Raw genomic sequence first — 25,335 nt, 5'->3', positions numbered from 1 at the left:
TATACTTAGTTAAAAATGTACTGAGGGTCTCTGCATTTAATAAGAGTCTTGTGTCTCTCACCCATTAGCAGTGATTGGCATGTTACAGAAAGAAACACCGGTCCATCACTGCGTACTTAGCGCCTCGTCCCCAGGTTGATCTCCTGCGCAACGCCACGATGAGAGCCAGCGTCCACGGCGCCGCCTGTGTAAGCGTTAGCGCCCGCTGCTTCACACGTATGCATGGTTCCCTTTAGTGGGAGAGAGCAATTTTTCTTCCACCATCAGTTTGTCTATCGGCACAGATCGCAGACTGCGCCGCTCGTAAGCAGGAGCCGTACATTAGGAATAAGCCCTGCATGCCTTACCAAATGCATCGCGTACCACGAGATTTTAAATATTTATTCCCCATCTGCAGCAGTTAACCTAAACAGCACTGCGCGCGCAATCAAAGCCACGCCACGTCAATGTATCTATATAACTCGGCGACAGCTAAGACATCATGTGCGAAGATGGCACGTGGCTAAGTTACTCAAGGACTCATGCAAATTCAACTTGCGATCAACCAGCTATAGTTCCCAAAGTGAGCAATTAAAGAAATGTAACAGCTATTATCACATCAGGTATTGCCTCTCACTCACATAATAGCCTGTCAAATGTGAGCAGCTTTAATACACCAACAGGTGCGTACGACGAATAAGGCATATATCCTTTGATTGCTGCACATCATTTACTTATAGGCTTTACCGCAACGCTTTTGCAATGCAGTGAAGCTTAATCATCTTTTGGTAATTGTCTTTTTGTCTGTTTGAAAAGGACTCGCCAAGATGCATACTTGGCCTGAGCAGTCGCAAAATGCTTATTTTTGTTTGATGCACAAGTGGCCTGTGCATGCGTTCATTTCGTATCATGTAATGCTCTTCTGCTCACGCTGGCTTTACCGCAGTGCTTTTTCCATGCGGTGAAGCTTGATCATAGTTTGGTATTTGTCCTTTTGTTTGCCTGAAACGGACGTGCCAAGATGCATATTTGGCCTGAGCAGTCGCAAATGCTTATATTTGTTTGATGCACAAGTGGCTTGTGCATGCGTTCATTTCGTATCATGTAATGTTCTTTTGCTCACGCTGGCTTTACCGCAATGCTTTCGCAATGCAGTGAAGCTTAATCATCTTTTGGTAATTGTCTTTTTGTCTGTTTGAAAAGGACTCGCCAAGATGCATACTTGGCCTGAGCAGTCGCAAATGCTTATTTTTGTTTGATGCACAAGTGGCCTGTGCATGCGTTCATTTCGTATCATGTAATGCTCTTCTGCTCACGCTGGCTTTACCGCAGTGCTTTTTCTATGCGGTGAAGCTTGATCATAGTTTGGTATTTGTCCTTTTGTTTGCCTGAAACGGACGTGCCAAGATGCATATTTGGCCTGAGCAGTCGCAAATGCTTATATTTGTTTGATGCACAAGTGGCCTGTGCGTGCGTTCATTTCGTATCATGTAATGCTCTTCTGCTCACGCTGGCTTTACCACAGTGCTTTTTCCATGCAGTGAAGCTTAATCATCTTTTGGTAATTGTCTTTTTGTCTGTTTGAAAAGGACTCGCCAAGATGCATACTTGGCCTGAGCAGTCGCAAATGCTTATTTTTGTTTGATGCACAAGTGGCCTGTGCATGCGTTCATTTCGTATCATGTAATGCTCTTCTGCTCACGCTGGCTTTACCGCAGTGCTTTTTCTATGCGGTGAAGCTTGATCATAGTTTGGTATTTGTCCTTTTGTTTGCCTGAAACGGACGTGCCAAGATGCATACTTGGCCTGAGCAGTCGCAAATGCTTATTTTTGTTTGATGCACAAGTGGCCTGTGCATGCGTTCATTTCGTATCATGTAATGCTCTTCTGCTCACGCTGGCTTTACCGCAGTGCTTTCACAAGGCAGTGAAGCTTGACCATACTTGCTTTTACGTGCCTTGCGACTTATCAAAGTTTTGTAATAGCTCAACTGTTGACGCTAGAAGTGATGCATTCTATGTGAAAGTTTTATACTTAACTTCGGGGATTCATGTTTTCATAAAGTTTTCACAATATATCAGTAAGGTCGAGTTGGAAACTATGCATTTTTGGAAAACGCCCACGAACACGACGGAGACACGAGATTAGAAAGACTCAGTACTTCGCCTTTGTCTTGTCCCTCCGTCGTTTTCACATTCATTTTCAAAGTATCTATCAAAATGCTGACAACGCTGTTTCACTGCCAGCAACCTTTGGCGTGTAAGAAAGGGAGCTAACTTTTCTCTCAGCCTGTAAACCAAGCAATTGCGGCTACTCGATGTGCGATAAATAAAAGACCAAAATTAAGAATGACCAGCTGATGTTGATAACAGGTGCTCATAGCAGCACTTTTTTGCTGTGCACTTGAATTCCTGTCTTATGTAATGTTATGGTCCGTGAGTACACAATGACACTACTACAACCAAGAAAAATTTTACTAACATTTATTTGTAAAATAACTGCTACAAAATTGAATTCTGATCCCCTTCTTAGTAGTTGCATAGTTTAGCTAGAAGAAGACAGCATCATCCAACTTCCTGATGACTTGACAACAGGGTGAGTCCACAATGTACTGGACCTGTACAAGATGAAGAAAACAGACGAAAAAAACAACAGATAAATCAAAGAGTTTAAAAAATGGCACCTGAAACTTTCAACTTGCCCACCACAGCAGTGAAAAGACTCCTGTTGTCATATGTATTTTCTGCCTGTTGGTCCGCGGGCACAAGTGCCAGTCTTGTTTATTAATAGAAGCTGCTTAGCATCACTTAATTGCAAGACTTTTCTCTATCCGCCACCCGAGAACGCGCTCTGTAGCGGTCAGGCTCCGCCTAGAGACTTGTGGCAGTGTGACCTTAATGTGGGCAATATATACACAGACTTTGGTTGCTTAATTTGTAGCAAACTCATTGTGAGCAAATTTCATAGTTGCATTCATAAAATATTTGAATGTTATATTGTAATATAACACTAAAATGCTGAGGCTTTAGAGCATTACAAACTCAGCCTGCCTACATTAACAATCCCAGTGCCATAGGCATGCAAGAACTGCTTGCATAATCATGAATCAACTAAACCATTTTGATATATTGACAGGTTTTCAAAAATGACTATTTTTGAAAATTTTATATTCATATTTTTCTCTTAAAGGGCAAGTTACTGTTGCTGAAAAGAAAAAAAAGCAAATCATATACAATATCTGATACTTTTTGTTTGCAGTTTACAGCTGCACATGGTAAAAGGCTGCATGCATGAGTATTTGCTGTGTGCCATTCATGGTAGTATTTCCGAAATCCTTATTCAATTGACATTTAGTGATCAGCCTATAAATTTTCTTGTTTTTTATTTTTTATTCCGTGTATTAGATATGAATATATTTTAGTTCAGGAAAATTTGCTCAACAAAGGGAAGTTTTCTACTTTTGGCAAAAAAACAAAACAAAGCAAGAACTAGTTCTAGAACTTTTATGAAAGAGACAGGTGTGAGGTTTGACGTGATGAGAAGTCAATAAAGAAGGAATGCCACAGAAAGGATTGCCTCAACAAAGGAATTTGGTTCGTTGGGGTAACATACATTTGGCAATGTTTTTATGTACTTCTAGTTAACGCTCCACCACTAGCTTACAACAAGGAAAAAAAATAAGGTGGTGCATGCAGAAAGTTAACTCATCACATAATGTGAAAATTTGACCCAGAACAAGAGAAGGAACAAAGACGAGTGCTCACCTCCAACAAGATTTATCTTGAAGAGCAAACATATATACTCTTGAAATGCAAAAAATAGACAAATCATTCAAAAAGCCCACAACTGCCATGCACGAAAACCTTACATCCTCAGCAAAGACAATTCGTTTTGACAGATCCCTAGAGACAGAGTGAGAGAAAGTACTGATGCAGTTCAGCTCTAGTCTACAAATCTTTTTCGCCACGACAATTTCTCTTGTAGTTTTTTTTTCCCAATGATAATGGTGTCACACAAAAGTGGTTTGGAGCCACACCTGCTACAGTGCAAGGCCAAGAAACGATTGCGACCATTCTTGAGGTTACAAGGGTGTTTATTGCAGCACGTGTGGCTGCAAAATGATTTTGCGGGACATCATTATTGCTGGAAGAAAAAACAACAAATAAAATGACAAGAGAAATTATCGAGGCAAAGAGGATTTGTAGACTAGAGCTGAATTGCATCAGCACTATGTCTCGGGCTTTGTCAAATTGTCTTTTTTGAAAATGTAAGATATTTATTTGCGCATGGCAGTTGTGGGCGTCTTGAATGATTTGCCTGATTTTCACATTTCAGGAGTATATATGTGTTTGCTCTTCAAGATAAATCTTCTTGGAAGTGAGCACTCGTGTTTGTTCCTTCTCTTGTCCTGGGTCAAATTTTTGTGCTATGTGATCCGTTATGCATTACCAACATGCCTAACTTCATACTTTCGATCCCTGAAGTCAGTCCCTAAAGGGCCACTCACCAGGTCCCATAACAAACTCTGGAAGTTGTGTATCTAACGGAGAGCATTATACCACAAAAAGTTTTTCATTCGGTTCATTACGAGCTGAGAAAACAGTTTCTTCTTTTTTTAACAGCAGGAAACAAGGATGAAAGGAGGCAAGCTCAAAACCCTTGCCACTCCCCCGTGTAGCCTTCACAAGCCAAATCTCTTTCCTACCCTCTCCAGCATCCAACCAAGAGGTCACGTGCACATGACGTGCTCAAACAAGCCCAACCCTCGAGCGCGCGAGCGGTGTTTTTTTGTTGACCAGCATTGTATTGTGTCTACTGCCTGTTTTTGCGACATTGTTTGGAAACGCTGGCTTTGATGCGGTTGAAAAGATGAGCATAATGAGTGCTCGAATGCGCAGGACCATTAATTTCTTTTCCAGGACAGGAGTCTGCTTGATGCAGTAACCGCGGAGACACAAACGCATGCGAAACGCTAGCACATTAGCTCGACATCTCGTTGGAATTCACGGGGAAAAAATGCAAAAGACAAACGCATTCTTCTATTGCGTCTCAATATGTATCCCAAGTTTTATTAATCTCTTCAAGCAACAAATTACATTAACTACGCATGTCACGTTAAATAATTTCCGTCATGTCACGTGCCACTGTTGGCAGCGTCAGAGCACAGTCGTATACATATAGGACCAACGTCACTGCACTGCTGTGTATGTAGGGCGATTCATACTTGCACATCATAACCTCCTTCTCTGGGGGCGCGACCCAAAAAAAAGGGGGAGAAGCGTTCGTTTTGAAATTTGACCCATTTCCACGTCGCATAGAGTTGCAATGTTTGGCAGACGTGACCATAAACTCCCGATGTACGCATTGCACTTGTCAGCTCAAAATCGCCAAACCCGGTGAGTGGCCCTTTAAAGAAAAGCAAAAATTAGACGAGGAGACATGAAGAATGCTTAGAAATTTTGCCATATGTCTACACCAAAATGTAATGCTATTATTGATTAGAAGAATGTATCTTTTCCTTGGAAACCAGCAAACATGACTGAGAACAGACGAATACTTTTTTGTCCAAGTTAGCTGCTAAAGAGCCGAGACAAGCTCCGTGAAATCCTCTTGAACAACTTGCACAAGTAATGTCCAATACTACCCCACTATATTGTGGTTGCCGGCAGACACAATGTAACTTGTAAATACTATCTCTTGGCTGTACGCGAGCAGCCATGGAGTTTATGAGGGGAAAGTCTTCGATCATACCATTCTGTATGCATTGCAGCAAATGTTTGCGTAGCATAACTTGGTTAAAGTTCAAAGTTTCTGGTTTTCTGCCTGACGCTATATAATACATGTTGGCAATTGCAAACAAGCCACAGTCAAGTGTGTTGCACTGGTTTTGTGCCTTCATTGTTTGAATGGTTAATGTTGGCGATTGTAATTTTAGAATATGACAGATTTGCCTAACAGCGTCAGGAGGGGTATCTTGATCAATTGAATCATATATGAAGACTGTGTTTTTGTCCGCACCAACATTTGTTACTGTAAGCCAATGATTGGGGTTCTGAACATGCAAGATTTGAACGAAAGGGCCTTTGATTTGAGTGAATTGTAAACATCGGCCCAGTAAGACATCTTGAAAGCCGACACAAGTAGGATACTTTTTCTGAATTAAATACTGTGCGACATTGATTACGCTATCTGATATGGAGGTGCCCTGTACCAGAACATTTAAATCTGCATCTGAAAGAGAATACCGTTTGTAGACATTTAGCATGTCTACTTTAACAGTTGCAAGGCCTACCTTTTTTACTTGATTTGGGAAAAATTTACGCTTGACAGCTCTCACTTTTTTTGGCCGCCCCCTTCTTGCTTTAACCAAAGGTACCACAAGTTTTGTACTGTTAGAATGCCCGAGATAACTTGTGGCACTAGTTTGTGCTAACTGAGCTGGTGCAGCCTTTATGGCTGCTGAAGTTTGGTTACGAGGAAATGTGGTTAAATTTCTGAAGAAAGCCTCGCAGGACGAAAGTTTTTCCATTAACTCCTTCTCACCACAATTAGATAATACGTTAGCCACGGTTTTTGACATTTCGCAAAGACTCTTATAAGCATAAGTATACTTCTCTTGTGCAGTGTCAAGCTTCACACAGGGTGGTGACTGAATGCTGCTTGTTACCACTGGTGTGGCACTAGTGGTTGTGCAGCTGTCACTCAGGAAATGATCCTTGCACTACCTGTCTGGTATGCAAGCCTTGTCGAAAAGATCTTGCTTAGTAAAGTCACGCACTGCTAAAATATGTGCACAAGGCAGAGTGTACTGGTTATAAAAAGCACATGTGCAAGAAGCCAAGCACAATGAAACACTGTACTGTGATCTTGGTGAAACTACAACATAAGAATTAGGAGTGGAAGTGACTTGATAACTTACATTTTTAAACTTCTCATACTGCTCTAGTACTTTACTTGTAGCCTCAGAAGTGCAATTACGGGACAATTCTAGCTGAAATGGGTCATTGAAATCATTTATGTTTAGGTTCAGCTTCATTTCTTTAAGCTTAGAGAACTGTAGAGATAAAGAATCATTATCAATGTAACCTACCAATGCTTCTATTGCTTGAACCAAATGCATGCTTGAAGAGAGATAATTTTTAATCTTTTGATTGTGGCACTCAATGCGATTATTAGTATTATTACCAAATGTAGGAAGGGCTTGCCGATATGCATGTACCCACATTTCCTTACACAAGTGCCAGTTATGCATATAGTAAGAAATGAAATCTGTGCAAGTCATAGCTTGGAGGTTAGCAAGCTTATCGAAGTAGTCTTGCTCAGTGGGGGAATAAACTAAGCTTTTTAAGAGAGGAACCAACTGATCACGTTGCTGTCTAGCTTTTTCATTAACCTTTTGCTGGAAACAATGCAACACATGCCATGTACACAAAAGTATGTTAGAATTAGGAAGAATATTGGTTAAAATGCGCAGTTCATTGAGATCTTTATCAATCATCACTACTTTGCAAGCAGACACAACAAATGGGTTGAAATCTACAAACTTTGTGAACATGGGCTCAACAATTTCAGTCGTCTCATTTCGTAAGAAGGCATAACACACAGGTCTCCCACGACCACGACCATCTTGAACTAATATAGAGTAAAGAATATAACCCTCAATATTCACTTTATACGTTCCATCAATAAATAGAATCTCTGGATACTTTTCCAAAATCTCACGCATGTGCGTTGTTTGAAGAAGTATGAATTGCAGGTTATTATTTTGATTCATTTCATAGTGAATAACCCAGTTTGGATTATTTTTTAGCAAGGTCTCTACCTCCTTTAAAACCATTTCACCATGAGCCTGCTCATTGCGGATAGGAATAGAAAATCGTTGCTTGTAATTATTAATGTCCTTTGTAGTTAACTTCTTACCAGTTTTTTGCTCGACCAAGTTTTTAAAATCCTTTGCGCCAATATTACATTTAGCTAAGTCAAAGAATTCTTCTTTTTCTCCATGATTCAGAAGCCTCTTCTGAGGATACAAATCATAATATTCTGTGGGATGGTTATGCTTAGCTTGTAGTTTAGTTATCTTGTAGTGCAGAGTAGGCGATTTACATAGGCTTACCGATACTGTCATTTCACAGCCAGTACCATTGTAAGCTTGCTTTGGTCGCTTTCCTATCCCCCTGGGCTTTATTGTGCGACCGTGAATGCAGCTATATTTAATCCTAATATACTCGAAGTCCTTATCTTCTGATGTGAATGGACTTTTATTACTCTTATTTATCATGACTACATGCCTGCCCTCCCTGCACCACTCATCAAAGCTTTTCTTAAAAGAAGGAAAGTTATCAAATGTTGCATTTAAATAAACTTTGCTACCCCCACCATATAGTGTATTTACTGGGTTATTGAGGACGGTTGGGTTGGCACCAGTGTTTACACAAATAGCCTGGGCACCAAGGCTGACAGGCCTGCTTCTGGATGTCAAAGCAGCCTCACAATACTTGTACTGCACAGCTGCAGTGCACCCAGCTTCCATAGGGTCACCAGCCTCTGTGCCAGGATCGCGCTCAATTCGCATGCAATCCCGAGTCAGTGCTGGTAGATGGCTTTTGCAGACAGAAACCTCGTTCACAGCGTCATTCGTGACAGATTCACAGTGAGTCGCGGAACTAACTGAGCAGTCTTTCAACTGCTTGCTAGGAACACGCTGCACCTTTTTAAAACTATCACGAATGACGTTGTGCGAGACACTGGCTCGTCCTTCAGGCTTTCTACCACAGACAGCGGAAGAAGCAGACTGAATCTGTTTCTGGCTCACAACTGCTGTCATAGGTGAAGTGGACCTGATGGACTTGGCAGCTGTCACAGCAAGAACTTTGCCTTCACTGTCTGCACACAGTTTAGAGCTCTGTTCTTGCTTGTGCAGTGCCGCAGCCTTCCGCCGGCTCTTCTTTGACTGCACCAGTTTCCACTCACTGTCGCCACACTGGCCGACAGCCTGTGGCACAGCTGCTTTTCCAGCACTGGCCTCCTCTTCCCCCACAGAAGAGCGCACAAGAGCACTCTCATGCTCCTGTGAGGCTCTCCTTATTTTCCTGTCACAAGTGGTGCTTGCACCTCGACTAGGGATCATTGGCTGAATAGGCCTCTCCCCAGTGTTTCCCTTGCATGGTACACTTGTGCCATGGAAAATGGGGGAAGGCAGGCTGTCCCAGGTCCACCAAGCCTTGCTTCCCTTGCAGCGAACGCGGACACCGCCAACGAGCGTAAAGCCAATACCATGAATGGTACTGGCCAGTTGGTCAGTGTCGTGTCTCTGCATGAGAGCACTGCTGGTTTTCCAGACAGGAGCTGGTGCAGCGGAAGGTCCACCTACTGCTGGAGAATATTGAACTGCATGCATACCAAGTGCTGGAAAATCGACTTCCAAGTTGATGGAAAAGTGCTCCTGCCGAGCCCACCCACTCCATGCAGATGCCTTGGACTCCTTGTAGGACTGTTGGATGTGTCTCCTCTCTAGTTGGGTGGACAAGGCACAGGCCTCACGGTACAGGAAGTCTGCCAGCACCTTGTTGCCAAGCCGGCTGGGGTGGACACCATCCCTGCTCAGGAATCCAGGCCAGCTGTCCACAAGACTATCCAGGATAGTGAAGCCCCTCTCCAGGCAAAGCTGTGCGAGTGCGGCATTCACATTCCTGTAGTGGTCATTCAAATGACAAACATCACACAACTGTTCTTCCCCTTGGCGGTACCGATTCTGCCCCCGAGGAAGAATGGCAGAAAAAGCTACATGCAACGTGGGATTGCTTTCGATGATTCCCTGAGCGAGCTGGCGATATTTGTCCATGCACATGTTGACACTGTCAAGAGTGTTGTTCGTGCCAACATGTACAATGACAACATCAAAACTGGCCAGCTTGTCAGCAATCATTGAGAGCAAGTGCTCAATCCTTATTCCTCTGTGTGCGGCAACGCTAACAGACAAGCCACGGCGCGATGGGAAATACTGGTCGACGTATTTCACCATTGAATCGCCCGCTACTAACACACGCGTCATGTTGCGCACACTTTCAATTCAGAATTACACCATGAAAAAAAAAAGAAACAAGAAAGTGAATATTTAGTCTAAAACACGGCTGTCAACTACGCAAATGCACTACGACACAGATACGAAGCACGTTAACACGGATGACCAAAGAAGGGGCCACACACAGATACTGCTAAATCAGCCTATACGCGAAAAATCACAAAAATACGTATTGGGATGGATATAAACAACGTTAGTAAATATAAAATAGCAGTGAAAATAAGCGGTTGAGCTTAGATGAAGATGATGTTCGAGGCTTGCGAATATGTAGCAGAACAAGGCCTGTAGACAGCTCGCAGAAGCAGCAACCAGCCGTACTCCAGCAGCAGCAGCAGCAAGTGAACGTCTGCTGGCCAGCTGAGCCACGTTCCGATTCGGTAAATTCGAACAACGCGCTATATCGGAAACGAAGTATGTCATGACAATTTTTGTGACGTCACTTCCGTGCGGCGCAGCAGCCAGTTCTGTGTGGGGATGGCTGGAGCGCCGCGCGGCGCAGCAGCCATTGCCTTTCGTGTAACGGATGTGCTTTTTAGTGCGCCCAGTTTTGAATGTTATCGCACGTGACAGCTTAGTTTATGCGTGAACACGCAGTTCCTGAATCGAATTGTGACTTGGCAACTCTCGGAACTGCCGGGTTTCGTATGGGGCTATTGTTCTCCATTTTGGCGCCATTATCAAAACGGCCGTTAGGCTTCCGATGCGTTTTCGTGTAACGGATGTGCTTTTTAGTGCGCCCAGTTGTTTGAATGTTATCGCACGTAACAGCTTAGTTTATGCGTGAACACGCAGTTACTGAATCGAATTGTGACTTGGCAACTCTCGGAACGTCTGGGCTTCGTATGGGGCTATTGTTCTCCACTTTGGCGCCATTATCAAAACGGCCGTTAGGGTTCCGATGTGTTTTCGTGTAACGGATGTGCTTTTTAGTGCGCCCAGTAGTTTGAATGTTATCGCACGTGACAGCTTAGTTTGATTAGGTTTTCAAGCGGAAACTGTCATCCGCAGGAGGGTGGTCAGACTGCGTGAGTAGTGGCACGCGTTGTGCCGTGTTGTATGCATGCGTCAGAAGAAAAAGGGGGAAAAAAAGTGGATTGCAGTGTTGCATTTGTACTGAGTGCATCTTATGAAGGGCATGATTACGAAGCAAGGAATTCGTGTTTGTGCCCTTCGCCTTTTGCTAAACGAGACATTTCTGTCCTTGGGAGGACTTGCAATTCCGAAATCACGTTGCGTTTTGTGTTAAGTGCTGCTCCATTTGGTTCAGACTGCTTAAAGGAGAAATGCTGCCCCATGTTGCTACGAACAGTAGTTTTTGTGGGTAATTGCTCGAAACCTGTCGTGTCGACGGGAAGATAGCTTACCAGTTTACCTTCCCGTCGACACGTTGAATGTTTGAAGTTTCTTTATCCTTAATTCCCCACGGTTTCCTTTACTCGGCAAATATATAGCACATGCTAGACCAACGACCACCCGAAATTACCATGCGTTAAACATGTCTACCTTCGCTCATCGTACGATAGCGTTTAAATATAGTTTTTTTGTTCATTCTATTGAATTGTGGAATTCCTGGCCTGGTTACGTTCGATCTTTATCACTGGATGAATATTTATTGTTTATTATTAACCATTGATATAGAGCGCGCTTGTTATGCGCTTCTATGTATGTATTTGCCTATACTCCTGCGATAGCCCTGCGGGGCTGCAGTATGTAGAAATAAACAAATAAAACCTGCTCCGAAACGACACTCGGAGAATGAGAATGGCGAACTTTTGCCGTTTGCCCGACTCCTCTAAGTCCTAAAGAAACTGAAAAGAATCTGTGTGCTATCATCCCATTGTGCTACTAGTGTGCAGCAGGAGGCGTTGGTGCAGCATTATCGGCCCTGATCTCATTTGTGCGACACGAACTAAGCATACAGCTCATTTGGCTGTTTTTTTTTTCCCTAAGCTAGACATGTTGGCTAGTGTGGTGAAATGTGAGAATGAGCAGTATTACGTTTATCTCATACTGGTTGTGCACTGCTCATTTGACAACAGTTATATGGTACTGTGGTTACTTATAAAATGGCACTCAGCTTTTCCGGTTTGATTTCATTTCTGCCACAAATACTAGTACTTAAATTGTAGCTCATTTCACACCACATTTTTGACAATTTGTCATTGCTTGCTTCATGAAGTTTATATGGATTGTTGTCTGTTAAATATATTAGTATTTACGAGATTCTTCGACAATGCTATGAACTCCAATTAATGTGTGGCAAATTTAATATCTGTTTCTAAAATGCCAGTAGCTGCTCTAAACTAGCATTTTTTTTTTCTTCTCCAAAAAGACATATGGCTGCTCCAAAGTATGCCCCCAAAAGTGAAACACACTTCCATCACTGGGTGCCTGTTCCACAATGAAAGCGGCTTTATCCGGGCTCCCAGATGTTGTGTGGAGACTTTTGCAAGGTTAGAAACTTGTTACAGATCAATTGCATCCCGTATTCCCTGTATTCACACGTGTCATGCGGTTTTTCTGCTTGTGACATGTGCCAGACGTAATTGAAACGGTCGCCTAACAAGCCCATTTGGCAGCTTGTAGGCGCATTAGTGAGGCTGCAGCACCATGTTTCTTCCACCACGCTTTGAAAAAGCGGGATAGTGCGCTCTTTGCTGTAAATAAAAAAAAAAAAGCAGACTTAGACACAGCTCTGCGCTCAGGAGCTCAGAACTTGCACATCAACTTTGGGCTGTCCTGAGGGCCCACGATGCGGCGGTGAGGCTCGGCTTACCGCTGCTCTACCTCCTTGAGATAGTGTTCCTCAGGACCTCAATGAAGTTCTGTGTCTGTCTGTCTCTTATATACAGCTAAATAACGTGGGCAACTATGTCCATCTAGCGGACAATATACCAGGCAAAAGGAAAATGCAAAAATATTGCGCTGCCATCTATGAAACAATGTCAGAAATGGTTTGCTGTTCACTGGCCTTGCCAACCCGGAAGCCAATGGGTTAAAGAAGGTCGAAATTTTCGGGAGCCCTCCCCTACGGCGTCTCTCATGATTATATGGTGGTTTTGGGACGTTAAACCCCACACATTATTTTTGCATGCTGCTGAGGAAGGCGGTTACTGCTCTAAGGATGGAGTGAAAGTCAACTTGTTGATACGGCTGTGCCCTCCTCAACTTTGTCTGTAATGTACAGTACTCACAAATTGAAGCGGGACAATTTGGGGCCAAGCTTTGTGAATACTTTCGTTTTCGGTCTTCAGTACGGGTCTTATTGGTGTAATTTCAACTGGAACGCGTGGATCAGAGCTAACATCTCTGGGGATTTGACCTGTTGTGACATGATGGGGTTATCTCGAGCGATTGCGCATATCGATTGTACATGAAGTTTAGTTTATCAAAGTTGATGCTGAGCTTTCTAACTACCCTCTTCATATTGGTATCAGTAGTTTTGATACGCAGAACCCCAGCGTTTTTTCACAATGTGGTAGCAATCTTGGCTTGGTCACTGATATTAAGAAGGTTATTTATGTTGACGGGTTGTACAAGTGTAAAACAGTGTGTTGAAAGTGCCTATGTTTGGACATGTTCGTAATCATTGATAAACTTTCTGTTGCATGTGAAAAGAACCCGTGAAAAGGTGAACTTTCTCGGATAACCTGGGGAGTTGACCTCCCAAGGGACTTGGAACACCTCTCTGCTAAGCACAAGGCTGGAAGCCAGCTTGTCTATATATTACAGGTAGGTAGGTGGTGGCAGCAGTACTGTGCCTCCAATTGCAGCTTGGGACGTGTGACCGTTTGGCCAGGGACTTGACAGGCAAGGTACGTCCAAAGACTTTGCGCATCTCTGAGGGACAACTATTTGTATAATAATTATTTGTTATTCATTCATTCATTGAAAAACCTAAAGGTCTTAAGCATCACATAGGGGTGACAACTATGAATACTGCGTAACTCAATTTCTCAAACAGAGCTAATTGAAGAAATCTGGCACACATCTGCGTGCTTCTTTGCAAATGTCGTCGAAAGATGAGTCTTCTTCTGGCTGTACTACAGGAGTTATGGTCTCATTCGCGACCACCCGTGATGCTGTTCTCGTACCATTTTCGTCTGGTCATAATCAATGCAATGGAGATTTGTTTGAACAGATTTCATCTTACCGCATTATCACTATTGGCATGCCATGTGTTCATACCTCCACAACATGTCTGCAATGTTTGGGTTGAGTGTGGTACTGTATAGCACGATAGTTTGCAAAGAACCCTTTGTGAGACATGAATGAATGCGCGGAAGGGTCAGTGGCTGTGTGCATGCACTACTGGTGCACCGAAGTAGGCCACACCATATTGTCGGCAGAGGGCTTTTTTCATGCATAGCATTGCGTTTTCAGCGCTGCCTAAAGAACATTAAGGTCTTCAGAATTGCGTATCTATGTATTTTGTAGCAGGAACACAGGAATTTTTTTTCTTATTCAGGTACATTATGCGTGCTCAGGGTAACGCATACAGGACAGACACAAGGACAAATGACACTTATACCGGGGCCCAATTCAACCAGTTCGAACCAACGCATTGCAAGGCACAACTTCACACGCCACTCCCAGGCATTACGACCCCTGTGACTACCGGGTGCCGGGTAAGGGGGATGCCTGTACCCATGCTTCTTAAACCGGTGAGTGCCGGCGGTGCGATTCGAAACAGTCACCTTTCATAGCCGAGGAGAACATACAATCCACTAGGCATTGGCTATGGTAACTTAATTCACGAATTGATGTTACTCCTCAAATATTCATACTATAGCGACAATGTTCAAAAGTATAAGTGCAGCCACCAGTTCAAGAGTACCGGGCGTTCACCGAGTGCATAAGCTTTGGCCGGATGGCTGAATCTTGCGACACAGACAGACAGAACGACGAACTAAAAATTCTGGTATCCCAAGGAAGGCTATCATCTTTAACAACTAATAAGATAGTACAGTAATACTCCTATTTCAGAAATACCAAAATGTCTCAAGAAAGTAAATAAATGTGCAATATTAATAATATTGTCACTTGATCGTAAAGAACGACACAGAAGCACTAAGGGGAACAAAAAATTTGTTATAACTGAAAAACCCAGGTATGCAAAAACTAACTTAACGAAAGGACAAAGTATTCCATAACACATCTAGCACATGATGTACAGAAACTAGGAAGTTATATTCACTGTACACAACGGGTGCATAGTCTTGACAAGGCGGCCGCTGCGGTGTCAAGTTGTGTACTCATTCAAAATGACTTCTTTTTGGGGCGAGTTGAGGATTTTGGTTGCTCTTGGATATGTATTTTGCGCCTCAGTCATCTGTACCTAAGCGAGTGTAATCGTCGCATTGCCTGTTGACTGTTGTGTTAACAGTTCTCCGGAGACGGAAACACTGGCGTAACGTGGGTGTCTGAAGAGCCCGTGCGAAGACGATCAGTCGACGCTGAACGCAAACAACTGCTTCTTTATTCAACTTCGCATAAAAGGCATTACAGCCAGCAGGATGCGCCACTTACTGACATAGTATTAGCGACCTCTACAAATCTCCCATCTTTCACTCGTGCGGCAGTCATAAGTTCAAACGGTTTGGTGGGGCAACTTGTCGGCCACTGTACGTACGTACAAACACCATTGCAACCACCAACACCACCATCACTATCACCCCATCACAACCATCTTAATCACCAGCCTGTCCAGAGTCGCGCGTCGATACTACGATACTTAGAGGACCTTAAGACGGTCGAGCTACTTGCAGCGGTGACTCGGTTTCTTTTGACGAAGCTTGTGGTGGCAGTGATGCTGGAACAAAGGAGGCAAGGTGACACCTGTCACGCTGTTAGATGCCGCTTTTTCCTGTCTCTCTTATGTATCTCCTGGGTCTCTGTGTTGGGCTTAACACTGTTCTCCAAGTTTTCTGGCCGTATCCAGAGTTGGCCTACAGGAAAATTTATTTGTTGTGTGACTTGTTGACGCTGATTGTAGCTCTTTTCCTTTTTTTTTCTTTGGTGGGATGCGTTTTTCAACACTAGTGCACCTTTCAGTGGCACGTTTGGATTGGTGGCGTGTGTGGCGCCACCACTTCGCTTTGATAGCGATCTCTGAGGTGTGAGGCCACTCGGCTAACGCAGCAGCGGTAGATTAAAGGCAACGTAAAAAAGGCTAGAAGCATTTTGGCATTCCTGTCCAAAGAATTTAGTAAGGTAGTGAAGCTTAGACCCATGCCTTTGCAGCAGTAAGCTGCTGTCCCATGAAGACATACCGCAGTTGTTTTGACAGATATTTTTTTTTGCTAGTTGTTTTGATGACGTGGAATTTCGGCAACATTTGCGTTTTCTCATTTGCAGCACCTTAGTTGGGAAATCCAACCTTCTCGTGTGTTTGGCCATTTCAAGCCTCTAGAAGACTGCAACGCCGATGGTTTACGCTTGCGAAGTTATTTGACCCCCCCCCCCCCCCCAGTTTATCGCGATGTGTGTATTTCTTTCTTTCGGTGCGAAGAAGAGGACAGATAGGTCCGGGTGACCCCCCTATCCCCAAAATCCCTGAACTTGGCAGGTATGGTATGAGCACATTTTCTTTTCTGCTATTTTAGAGGGTTGTCTACATGGCCTTGAAAAAAAAAAAACTCCGTGAGGTCGTCTTATTTTGTCTGTGGATACAGCAGCTCACAAGGTTTTCTGTACCTGAATGAGACTATGAAATAGTAAAAATAGAACAGGCCAGAAAGTTTCAGTCTGAAAGACTTACTTCCACGAAAGTTATATATACAAACAAACAGGCGACCTCATGCTTAAAATCATTTTCTTGCTTGCGGGGATGTCTGCTGCATATCTGAGATTTACATGATTGGGATGTACACATAGGATAATAATATTAGTGTGTTGACATTGTTGAAAATTGTGCAGACCAGTATCATCATTAAGATCAGTTTGTTCGAAGAAAGAGGTCATCGGGGAGGGGGAACTTTGTCTTCGGAACTGCGACTCGTGCTTTTCTTCACGGAGGTCTTCCATTAATGGAAGCAAGGGCTGCTGGATATTTTCAGTCTTATCGCGATGTGTGTTTTTTCTTTCTTTTGGTGCGAAAAAGAGGACATATAGGTCCGCGTGACCCCCCTCTCCCCAAAATTTCTGAACTTGGCAGGTATGGTTCCATAAAGCACTGTTGCTTTGTGGAAGTTCAGGAGTGTAATCTCATTGTCTGCTAGCTCCGCTCATGAATCCGTTATTGGTGGCAGCCAACTTGAAGAATGTACTAGCAACGGGGCGTTCCATACCACCGCCGAGCAAGGTGGCAATCAGCTGCTTGCTATTGTCAACTGAGGTGGCATTGGCTTGAGCCGTATTATCTGCTCCCCCAGACACAGGTCCATCAGCGGCTAAACTATTTGCAATTTTCGAAAGCTGACCACCCTTTCCGGCATCCTCCAGCATGCCACATAGCGAAAACAGGCTAGTGGAGAACCGTATGTACTCGACATTAAGCTTTTTGTTGTGCAAGGCGCTAACTATAGCACATTAGGTAATATTATTTTTACACATGCGTCAAAGCGCGGCGCGCGCCTACGAGTATATGGCATGCAGATCCACAATGAAGGTCAGTGGGCAGATCCACTAATCTCTACTAGGGGGATAGCGGCGCCTGGCGTGGCATCGCCGGCATGACGCAATAAGACGAACGACGACGCACACGCACGCCGGCTTGCGTCAAAGTGTATTGGCGCCTTGAGTGTGGCATGTAGCAATGTTCTTACATGACACGCATCTCATGATTATCGTGTTTGCACCAGTCGCATACCTTTGTCATCCATTCACGTCCCGTAATACCAAAGTCGGTATATGCAAAGCTAGCGAAACGTTTGCAAGCACATTAGGAGTGTTGCATGTAGTCATGTTGTTACATGACACGCATGTCATGAGCATAATGTTAGGGTCTGTCGCTTGTGCTCGCCATGCAGTCATGTCATACCATGCCAGTTTTGCAACATATCTTGTGTAAATGAAACCACCGCAAGAGCAGCAAGACCATGACATGTAAATTGGGACATTTATGACATGTCATGATTTTCATGTTATGACTAGTGTTATGTTCGTCGTACAGTCATGTTATTTCATATCAACCCAGCCAAACATGTCACATCCAGTAGACATTAAATGAATATCTTGCCATAAGATATCTAATCTTTAATGGATGCCCACAAAGGCTAATATAATGTTAATGCATTATTCGGAGGATGTCCATTTTGAACTCATTGGACATTCATAGATTGTCCACAGCGGTTCCACATACAACATTGATATGATATTGGCATTATTATTACAATATTTAGAGGATGTCCATTTTGAGAAAACTCGATATCCATAGGTTGTCCACAGCAGTTCTAAAAATAACATTTATATATCACATATTTTAGGTGCCGAGACCAAACCAGCAGCCAAACAGCTCACCACTACCTCAACTTCATTTATTGTTGCGGCAAACAACCCGTTTGACTTGACGCCATCTGTAATGAATGTAAAGGTCAAAATACGTTAGTCATCATCCCCCCTACACAACTGCTGGAGTGCTGGTGTAACTGCAAGGCACAGCAGCTACCTTTTATCACCTAAGATCACTTGTTGTGGAGCATATGCAAGTATGTTAACAAAATTTCAAGAAGTGTAAAAAGCGGATTTAGATTCTTTATAAGCAGAGCAGTTATTTTTTTATTTGTAAATTGCATTTAAAGCAAATAATTCACCAGTAGGGTTCTAGTAGAGTACTACTTTAAATCTTTTTTGAACTACATAACCATTATAACTGGCATAGTATTTAGGTCGTGGAACTTCCATTTTCCTTTGTTTCCTATGCAGCTGTAGTGCTGGGCAATGGTGTCATCCATAATATAGATGAGAAATTTTTTTTTACTGCACTGTCATTGTCTCCTCCGAGGGACTGAAACTCGTGAAGCTCAAAAACAAAAATGTAACAAACTAATACCACACGTTGTAGAAGTTTAACCCCCGTACATGTTGCAAGTTCATCAAACTTTGGAGCCATTGAAATTTGACCGTGAACAGTTTTGCTGGTTTCCCTAATTTCATGTCTATAGCTTCAAAGCAGAAATATGTTTTGTGTGCTGCAAACCTAACTAATAATGTGCCAGGAAAAATTGTGTGCTTGATAAGACAGTGATATTTTCATAGGCACTAAAAGATGTATCTAGACTTTCTCCGAAAAATTTACTAGCCAAAACAGGTGCACTGAATGGCACCAACACAAAAATATTAGTTGGGTATTTATTGCTGCAATATGGTCCTGGGGGTCTATTAGTCATAACACAGCACATGTCTTGTTGTAGCACACCACCGGTAATTAAGTAGTCTGTTTATTACCAACCACTGTCAATTTCCTATATATCTCACCTCTCATGAGATTTGCCACCCTGTATACTGCAACCTGCCCATGTTTAGAGAGGTAACCCTGCAAGAGCCGAAAAAAAAAAAAAGGTAGAGACAAATGCACAAATGTGGGTATAACATAAACACACCAACAGATTCAGCAAGTATCTTTGAACAAATGAAATGAAAAGGTACATGAAGTAAATGAATGCGCAAAAGGTACATTGAAGTTCTTGGGAAAGCTTCAAGAACAACAAGCCCGTGAATGCAAATAACACTGGCTAGAGTACAAATACAGTGTGGTAAACAATGGAGAAAGTGATTACACAGAACGGTAACATATTTCCGCTTTGTCTGCATTGCAAGCTGCATGTACTTCCATGTGACGATGTGATCGGAATCATAATGACTTTCCTGAAGCTTCCACATTTTCCATACATTTTCTGGCACCAAATAGCAGTCTGTTGGCACAAGCGCAGCAAAAGGGAAGTGGTGACTATAGTGTCACCATTACTACCAGCATCAACTTGGAATTGGCTGCAGTGGTTGAGGGTAACTTTGAGAACAAGCACCTTGGATGATTTTGTAAGGTGCAGTGTACAGCACGAGATGCACAAACTTCAAAATTTACATAACTTACTTTCCGAACTCTGATTTCTGTTGAGATATGCTAAATGATATACAATTGTTCACAGGAATCGTTCCTGCGAGCTGCATTCCAGTGACAAAGATTTGTCAGTATCCCTCTAAGTACCTAGTGCATGTGAGCAGTTAGCAGTCAACAAATTTGATATGCAATTTCATTACACAAGAGGTGTACAACTGTCTATGCTTTGAAGGTGTTGTGAAACAATTTACGGAACTTTTCAGCTACGCCTGTATTCCGAATCCTGGCAGTCTATTTTAAAGTAAATATTGATTTGTTTCATTGAGTGGGTTCATTTAATACCTACAAAAAGTGCAATTTCGATTCCCCAGCTCACGTTCCTGTCAATTATACAGCTGATGCCACTTTAAGACAGCCAATGAAAAGTCTAGTTGACCAAACATGGTGATGACAGCAATGTGTGCTGAGCCATATTGAACGAAGTTCCTAGCTTCATACCGTTTCAAAAACGGCGCTGTACAGAGGCTATGATAACGTCCCGTTTGATAAGTTGTGCTACACTGCCTGACGACGCACACGGTTGACGTAGCTTTATGGCCTGGTAATGCTACTTTTGTAATGAAGTGCCAGTTTTTGCAATATAGCAAACTAGTTCTCAAGTAATGGTTTAATCAAATAATCTTATATCTAATTAACTGTTCTGATCAAGTTATATTTCATTTATATGTGCACAATGCAGCCTTACCAGTTGCTTCCTAATTGCTGGACTGTTATTATCGAACCCCAGGAATTCTTCAAGGCTGCTGAATGCCCTTGTAATCAGAGCAGGTGTCACTGCCTCAAGATGCTGCTGGGCTGGCTGGCTGTGATCTAATCGATCGTGCACCTGCTCAATTAACATCCCCCATCACCTGAAGTTGTCTGAGCACTTGTTTCTGCAACTCTAGCAGTGGATACGAAAGATAAGATGCAAAGCTTTCATGCAATGTGGAATTTACAAGTACAGCACACAGAGCAAGGCCAATGGTATACCTGCTTACGGCATAGGTACATGCACTGGCGGGCGTGCTGCAGAAATAGCGAACATGTACAGAGCAATGATATGTAAAAAGCTTGGTCAACAAAAGCTAGGGAAGGAGCATACCTGCTTGCACAATGGGCTCAGCTGCTGGTGGGCATGCTGCAGAAATACGAACATGTATAATATGTAAAAAGCTTGGTTAACAAAAATAATGAGATGAGCATACCTGTTTGTACAATGGCCTCAGCTGCTGGTAAGTGTGCTACAGAAATACAAACACATACAGAGCTATGCTATGTAAAACATTTGGACTACAAAAGGTTTAAAAGAAGCATATTTGCATGGGGGTGCTGTATAAATACAAAGCAATGCTATATAACAAACTTCCACTACAAGAGCACAGAGAGGAGCATACCTGATTGCTGAACCTCGTGCAGTGACAGTTGTGCTGCAGAAATACAAATACATTAAGAGGTATTTAGAGAACAATGAAGACAGCTTCTGGCGGAATTTTTAGTGCGTGCATTGCAGATTGATATCACAAAGTAAATGTTTTAGTGTCAGCAAAGCTCTGGCTGGAATTTTTTGTGCCACTAGCTATTGGTAGGCCCTAGCTTCCCAATATAGACCATACAGACTTGGAACATATGAGGCCCGAAAGGCTCGTGGCTCGCGGAAACACTGCGCCTTCATGCCCTGCCTCTTTCACCCTTTTTCTGGGCTTGAGTATATACGTCTTCCTCCTCATCCAAATACCGCTTAGGTTTTGCAACCAGGCACCTGGAATTTTCCTCATCACTAGAGGAAGGCACCTCTGACGTCAATTCTGTGTCAGCCAGGCGTTCAACAGCAGCTTCGAATGTTGCTAAAAAGGGAAAAAAAAAAAGAGCACACCTTTGATAAACTATATTTGCAAGTAACTGCAGACCCTATAGCCATAGATACTGTATTTTGGCCAATAAAAAAATGATACAGACATAATGATAAAGACATTAAGTGCTATGCCTAAAATGGTTAGCAGACTCGTACATGAATGCACATGCTAAAGGAATAGAAACTATGCTGATAATTTGATGCGGACACGTATTTCTATGTATGAATATAGCTTGCTTCATACATTGTGTTCACAATGCAAAATTATGCACCAATGAGTAGTCTCTTTTACAGCGCCATTTAACCCATTAGTGGGAAATTTCAACCTATGAAGAACCTTGGGAGCTTAGCGGTGAGTCAAATGGTAACTTTCATAATTAATGCAAAAATGGCATAACGGAAGCAAATAAGAGAGTCATGTACATGTCTTTCGTGCTGTTACAGAATCAATTATGGTTAACTAACAAGCCAAAGTTACCCTTCTATATTTTTAGCTGCTGCAACTGCTAGCATATTTATGTTCAAGTGCAATGCAAAACGAGACGACAATAACAGCACCTGAAATTTTTTTTAAGCCTTCAGCTTTGACTGCGGCGCTCCTTGCAACTTGTATAGCGAGTAACATGATAACATAGAGCATTAGAGTGTCATGTTCTTGATTGCGTGGCTGACATCTACAGATGACAGGTGAATTAGATAAGCCACATTTGAGCATGGGTGCCAATCGGCAAAGAGCCTTCCTCGAGAGGCGGATGCAACTTTTTAGGTTGTCAGAAGCATTGTCTACGATGTAGCATCGCATAAAAAAAGACGAAATCCAAAAAGCTCGGCGAATCGTCCTGCTTAGTACCCAGTGAAAACTACGTGACAACATTATCCTTCCTTAGCGATGTCAACATTCAGACAATGCGTTGCAGACATGCTGCACATAATGTTCTCTGTTCTGTGCTACATATCAACGACGGCGCTTCTGCCACCCAAAACACTTGTGTATGTAGCTGCATATCCCCAATTAATGCAGCCACAGCGGCAAAGACAGAAAGAAAATGCAAGGCAAGCGCGTCATAGGGGTTGCACACATGCTTTTTGATGTCTGTCCGATCCTAAACCCTTTGTCATCTGTATTTATCGCCCACACAGCCTCGAGTGCGGTGCTCCGTCGTTGTAGATTAGTGAGAGCTGAACTCTGTACGTGAGTGAAACATTAGAGATTGCATTTAGAAAAAAAGTTACACCACAGCTTGAAAATCTTCACACACACACGCATGTGAGTAAAAACTTGCAGAAAAGGCCTTTAAGTTTGGCCGCGTGCCTGGGCCAAGTTGCCTAGGGCATGGTCGTAGCTTTTGCTAGCTGCACAACTTTCTCTGTTTTGTCGCCAGACCAACAGCATCTACCGTCGTCAAACCACGACGCCAGTGCAACTTCGGCTTCGTTTTAGCCGAAGAAAATCAACGATGACAAACGGCATCTAAAAAGAAACACATAGTCGATAAATAATATCACAACTGACTGATGCAATGAGCGACTAATTAGTACAATCATTCTAGCTGCGTGGAGGTTGAGCCTGAATTTCCCACCAACACAACCTAGTTAACGTGCATCAAGGAGAACCGGCGGTCGGCGATACAACAGCCAGAACGATTTTGGACGATTGATCCCCATGATGGCCCTATGCATATTCTTTCTTCTTTTTCTTCTACTTTCTTCACCAGAGTTATTCGGGGTACGAATATTCCGGTGGACTTCGTCTGAAGAGAAGCATTCGCGTAGATAAGCATTCAGTTCCACAGCAACATTCTCACCTCTTTAAAAGCGTTTCGCTGTCTCCCAAAGACGACACACCTGGTAGGACTTCGGTGGAGGTTTGAACGTAAGTTTCCTGATTTCCTCACAGGTCTCCGTCCTCTTGTTCGCAGGACTGGCATCTCTCACGTCCACGTTGCTAGACTGCTCGTCTTGATACCCATTGCTTCTACCTGCTGAGTCCCGGTTTTGGTTTCTCTGAAGATCTTCCACAAGTTTCCGGTTGTTCGCATCTTTGCGGTGAGACTTGATTGCATCGAACGTTCGGGATGGAAATTTTTGGTGTGGTCGTTAATTAAGGTTATATACCTTTTCTTGCCGCAGCTGTACTTCATACACAGCCATCAAATATTCCTCCTCACTATGCCATCTTGGTTTCACTCGCTGTACATCAATATCAGCGTTGTACTCTTCCACATGAGCACGCCTTCTGTGCTGGCTTAGCCCAATCAGTGTGCCTAATTCTCTGTTACATTCGGAGCACACATGGTGAGTTGGCATCGCTTGAGAAGAAGACCCACTTGACTGTGCGCTAGCACTGCTTCTTCTAACTGAGGTGTTATAAGAACGACCTCTAACTGCGTTAGATGCTTTCTGGGGATTATCCCTATGATCGCCCTGTACAAAGCGCGAGACAATAAGCTAATCATGATCAAATAAACGATGGACAAAATTGGGAGAAGCTTTGTAGGAATGCGCTGCACATGTCTAGGATGAATCACGAACATATGACAACCACTGCACAATACTGTGCGCCTGATGCTGCATTTAGTCTTTTCCAGGTGACAGATCATTGCAAAAGAGAAAAAAAAAAAAATCAAGTACCAACCTTTCTCGGCTTAGATGTCAACGTGCTCTAATATCAAGAGTCTCACCAGAGCGCACCCTCGCACTTTGCATGAGAACACAACGCAATCATGGCTGAAGAAGCTGAAGCTTGTCTCGGCTGCGTTCAGCCGGCATCGAGCCAATGGTGGCATGTGTCAGATCTCGGATGTTTGTTTACCAAGTGATGTTTCACGTTTTCAACAGCACCCTCACAGTGAGTTGTAATTACAAAAAAAAAAAAAAGTTACATTTTCGAAAGTTATAGTTATCTAAAATGCACTGTGTGGCAATTTGGCTAGAGTTGGCTACAGGTCGATGATGCAATCAAACAACATGGCCAACGTTCGCGCGAGGTCTCGCGAGGTTGCGAATTGCGCGCATTGTTGCGAGTCTGTTTCAAACAACGCAGGGTCGTGGATCGTTGTTTGAAATACTGCTCGACATTTGCTGTGTACTGAGCCCCGAATGAGCCACCGCATCCTGTGAGTGAATCTACGTGCGGTCAGCTCTGTGTAGCAAGATGGTTTTGTGTTTTGATGATTTTCCACTTGAGACATCGATGACCCGGTATAGGCTGCGTCAACCTGTGTGAACTGCTGCCACGTTTCACATCCCAAGTGACTTGTCGCAACAATCAAGTTTATGGCATACCATTCTGGATTTCCTCTATGTATCGGTCATGCCGAAGGTGAAAGAGAAACAGTCGCTCGTGAAGAAGGCGTGGTATCGAGCAGAACGCGTTTT

At 43.1% G+C, this 25,335-nt stretch overlaps 1 protein-coding gene and 1 long non-coding RNA gene across 2 annotated transcripts in view; one reads left to right on the top strand and one right to left on the bottom strand.

Moving 5' to 3' along the window:
- The window catches only part of LOC119165651 (uncharacterized), a 29,507-nt gene extending 11,551 nt beyond the window's left edge, over positions 1 to 17,956 (top strand). Inside the window, exon 2 of the long non-coding RNA XR_005108945.2 lies at positions 13,682 to 17,956. This is a non-coding gene — a long non-coding RNA (uncharacterized LOC119165651). The remainder of the gene's footprint in view (positions 1 to 13,681) is intronic.
- Positions 2,484 to 10,168, bottom strand: LOC142769222 (uncharacterized). The gene is made up of 2 exons (XM_075872264.1): positions 9,382 to 10,168; positions 2,484 to 2,596 (listed from the first exon to the last, which is right to left on the bottom strand). The coding sequence occupies exons 1-2, from the start codon at positions 10,031 to 10,033 to the stop codon at positions 2,544 to 2,546; spliced, it is 705 nt and encodes a 234-aa protein (XP_075728379.1). The 5' UTR covers positions 10,034 to 10,168; the 3' UTR covers positions 2,484 to 2,543.
- Positions 17,957 to 25,335: the final 7,379 nt, after the last annotated feature.

This window comes from Rhipicephalus microplus, chromosome 8, assembly GCF_043290135.1.
Source record: "Rhipicephalus microplus isolate Deutch F79 chromosome 8, USDA_Rmic, whole genome shotgun sequence".
NCBI classification, from domain to species: domain Eukaryota; kingdom Metazoa; phylum Arthropoda; class Arachnida; order Ixodida; family Ixodidae; genus Rhipicephalus; species Rhipicephalus microplus.
The sequence above is the reverse complement of the archived record's forward strand: the minus strand, read 5'-3'. Positions and strand labels throughout refer to the sequence as shown.

Coding starts and splice junctions, on each gene's coding strand:
- LOC142769222 (XM_075872264.1), bottom strand. CDS start 10,033: ATGACGCGTGTGTTAGTAGCGGGCGATTCAATGGTGAAATACGTCGAC. Junction 2,597..9,381: donor AGTCGATTTTCCAGCACTTG/GTATGCATGCAG, acceptor CATCTTGTACAG/GTCCAGTACATTGTGGACTC.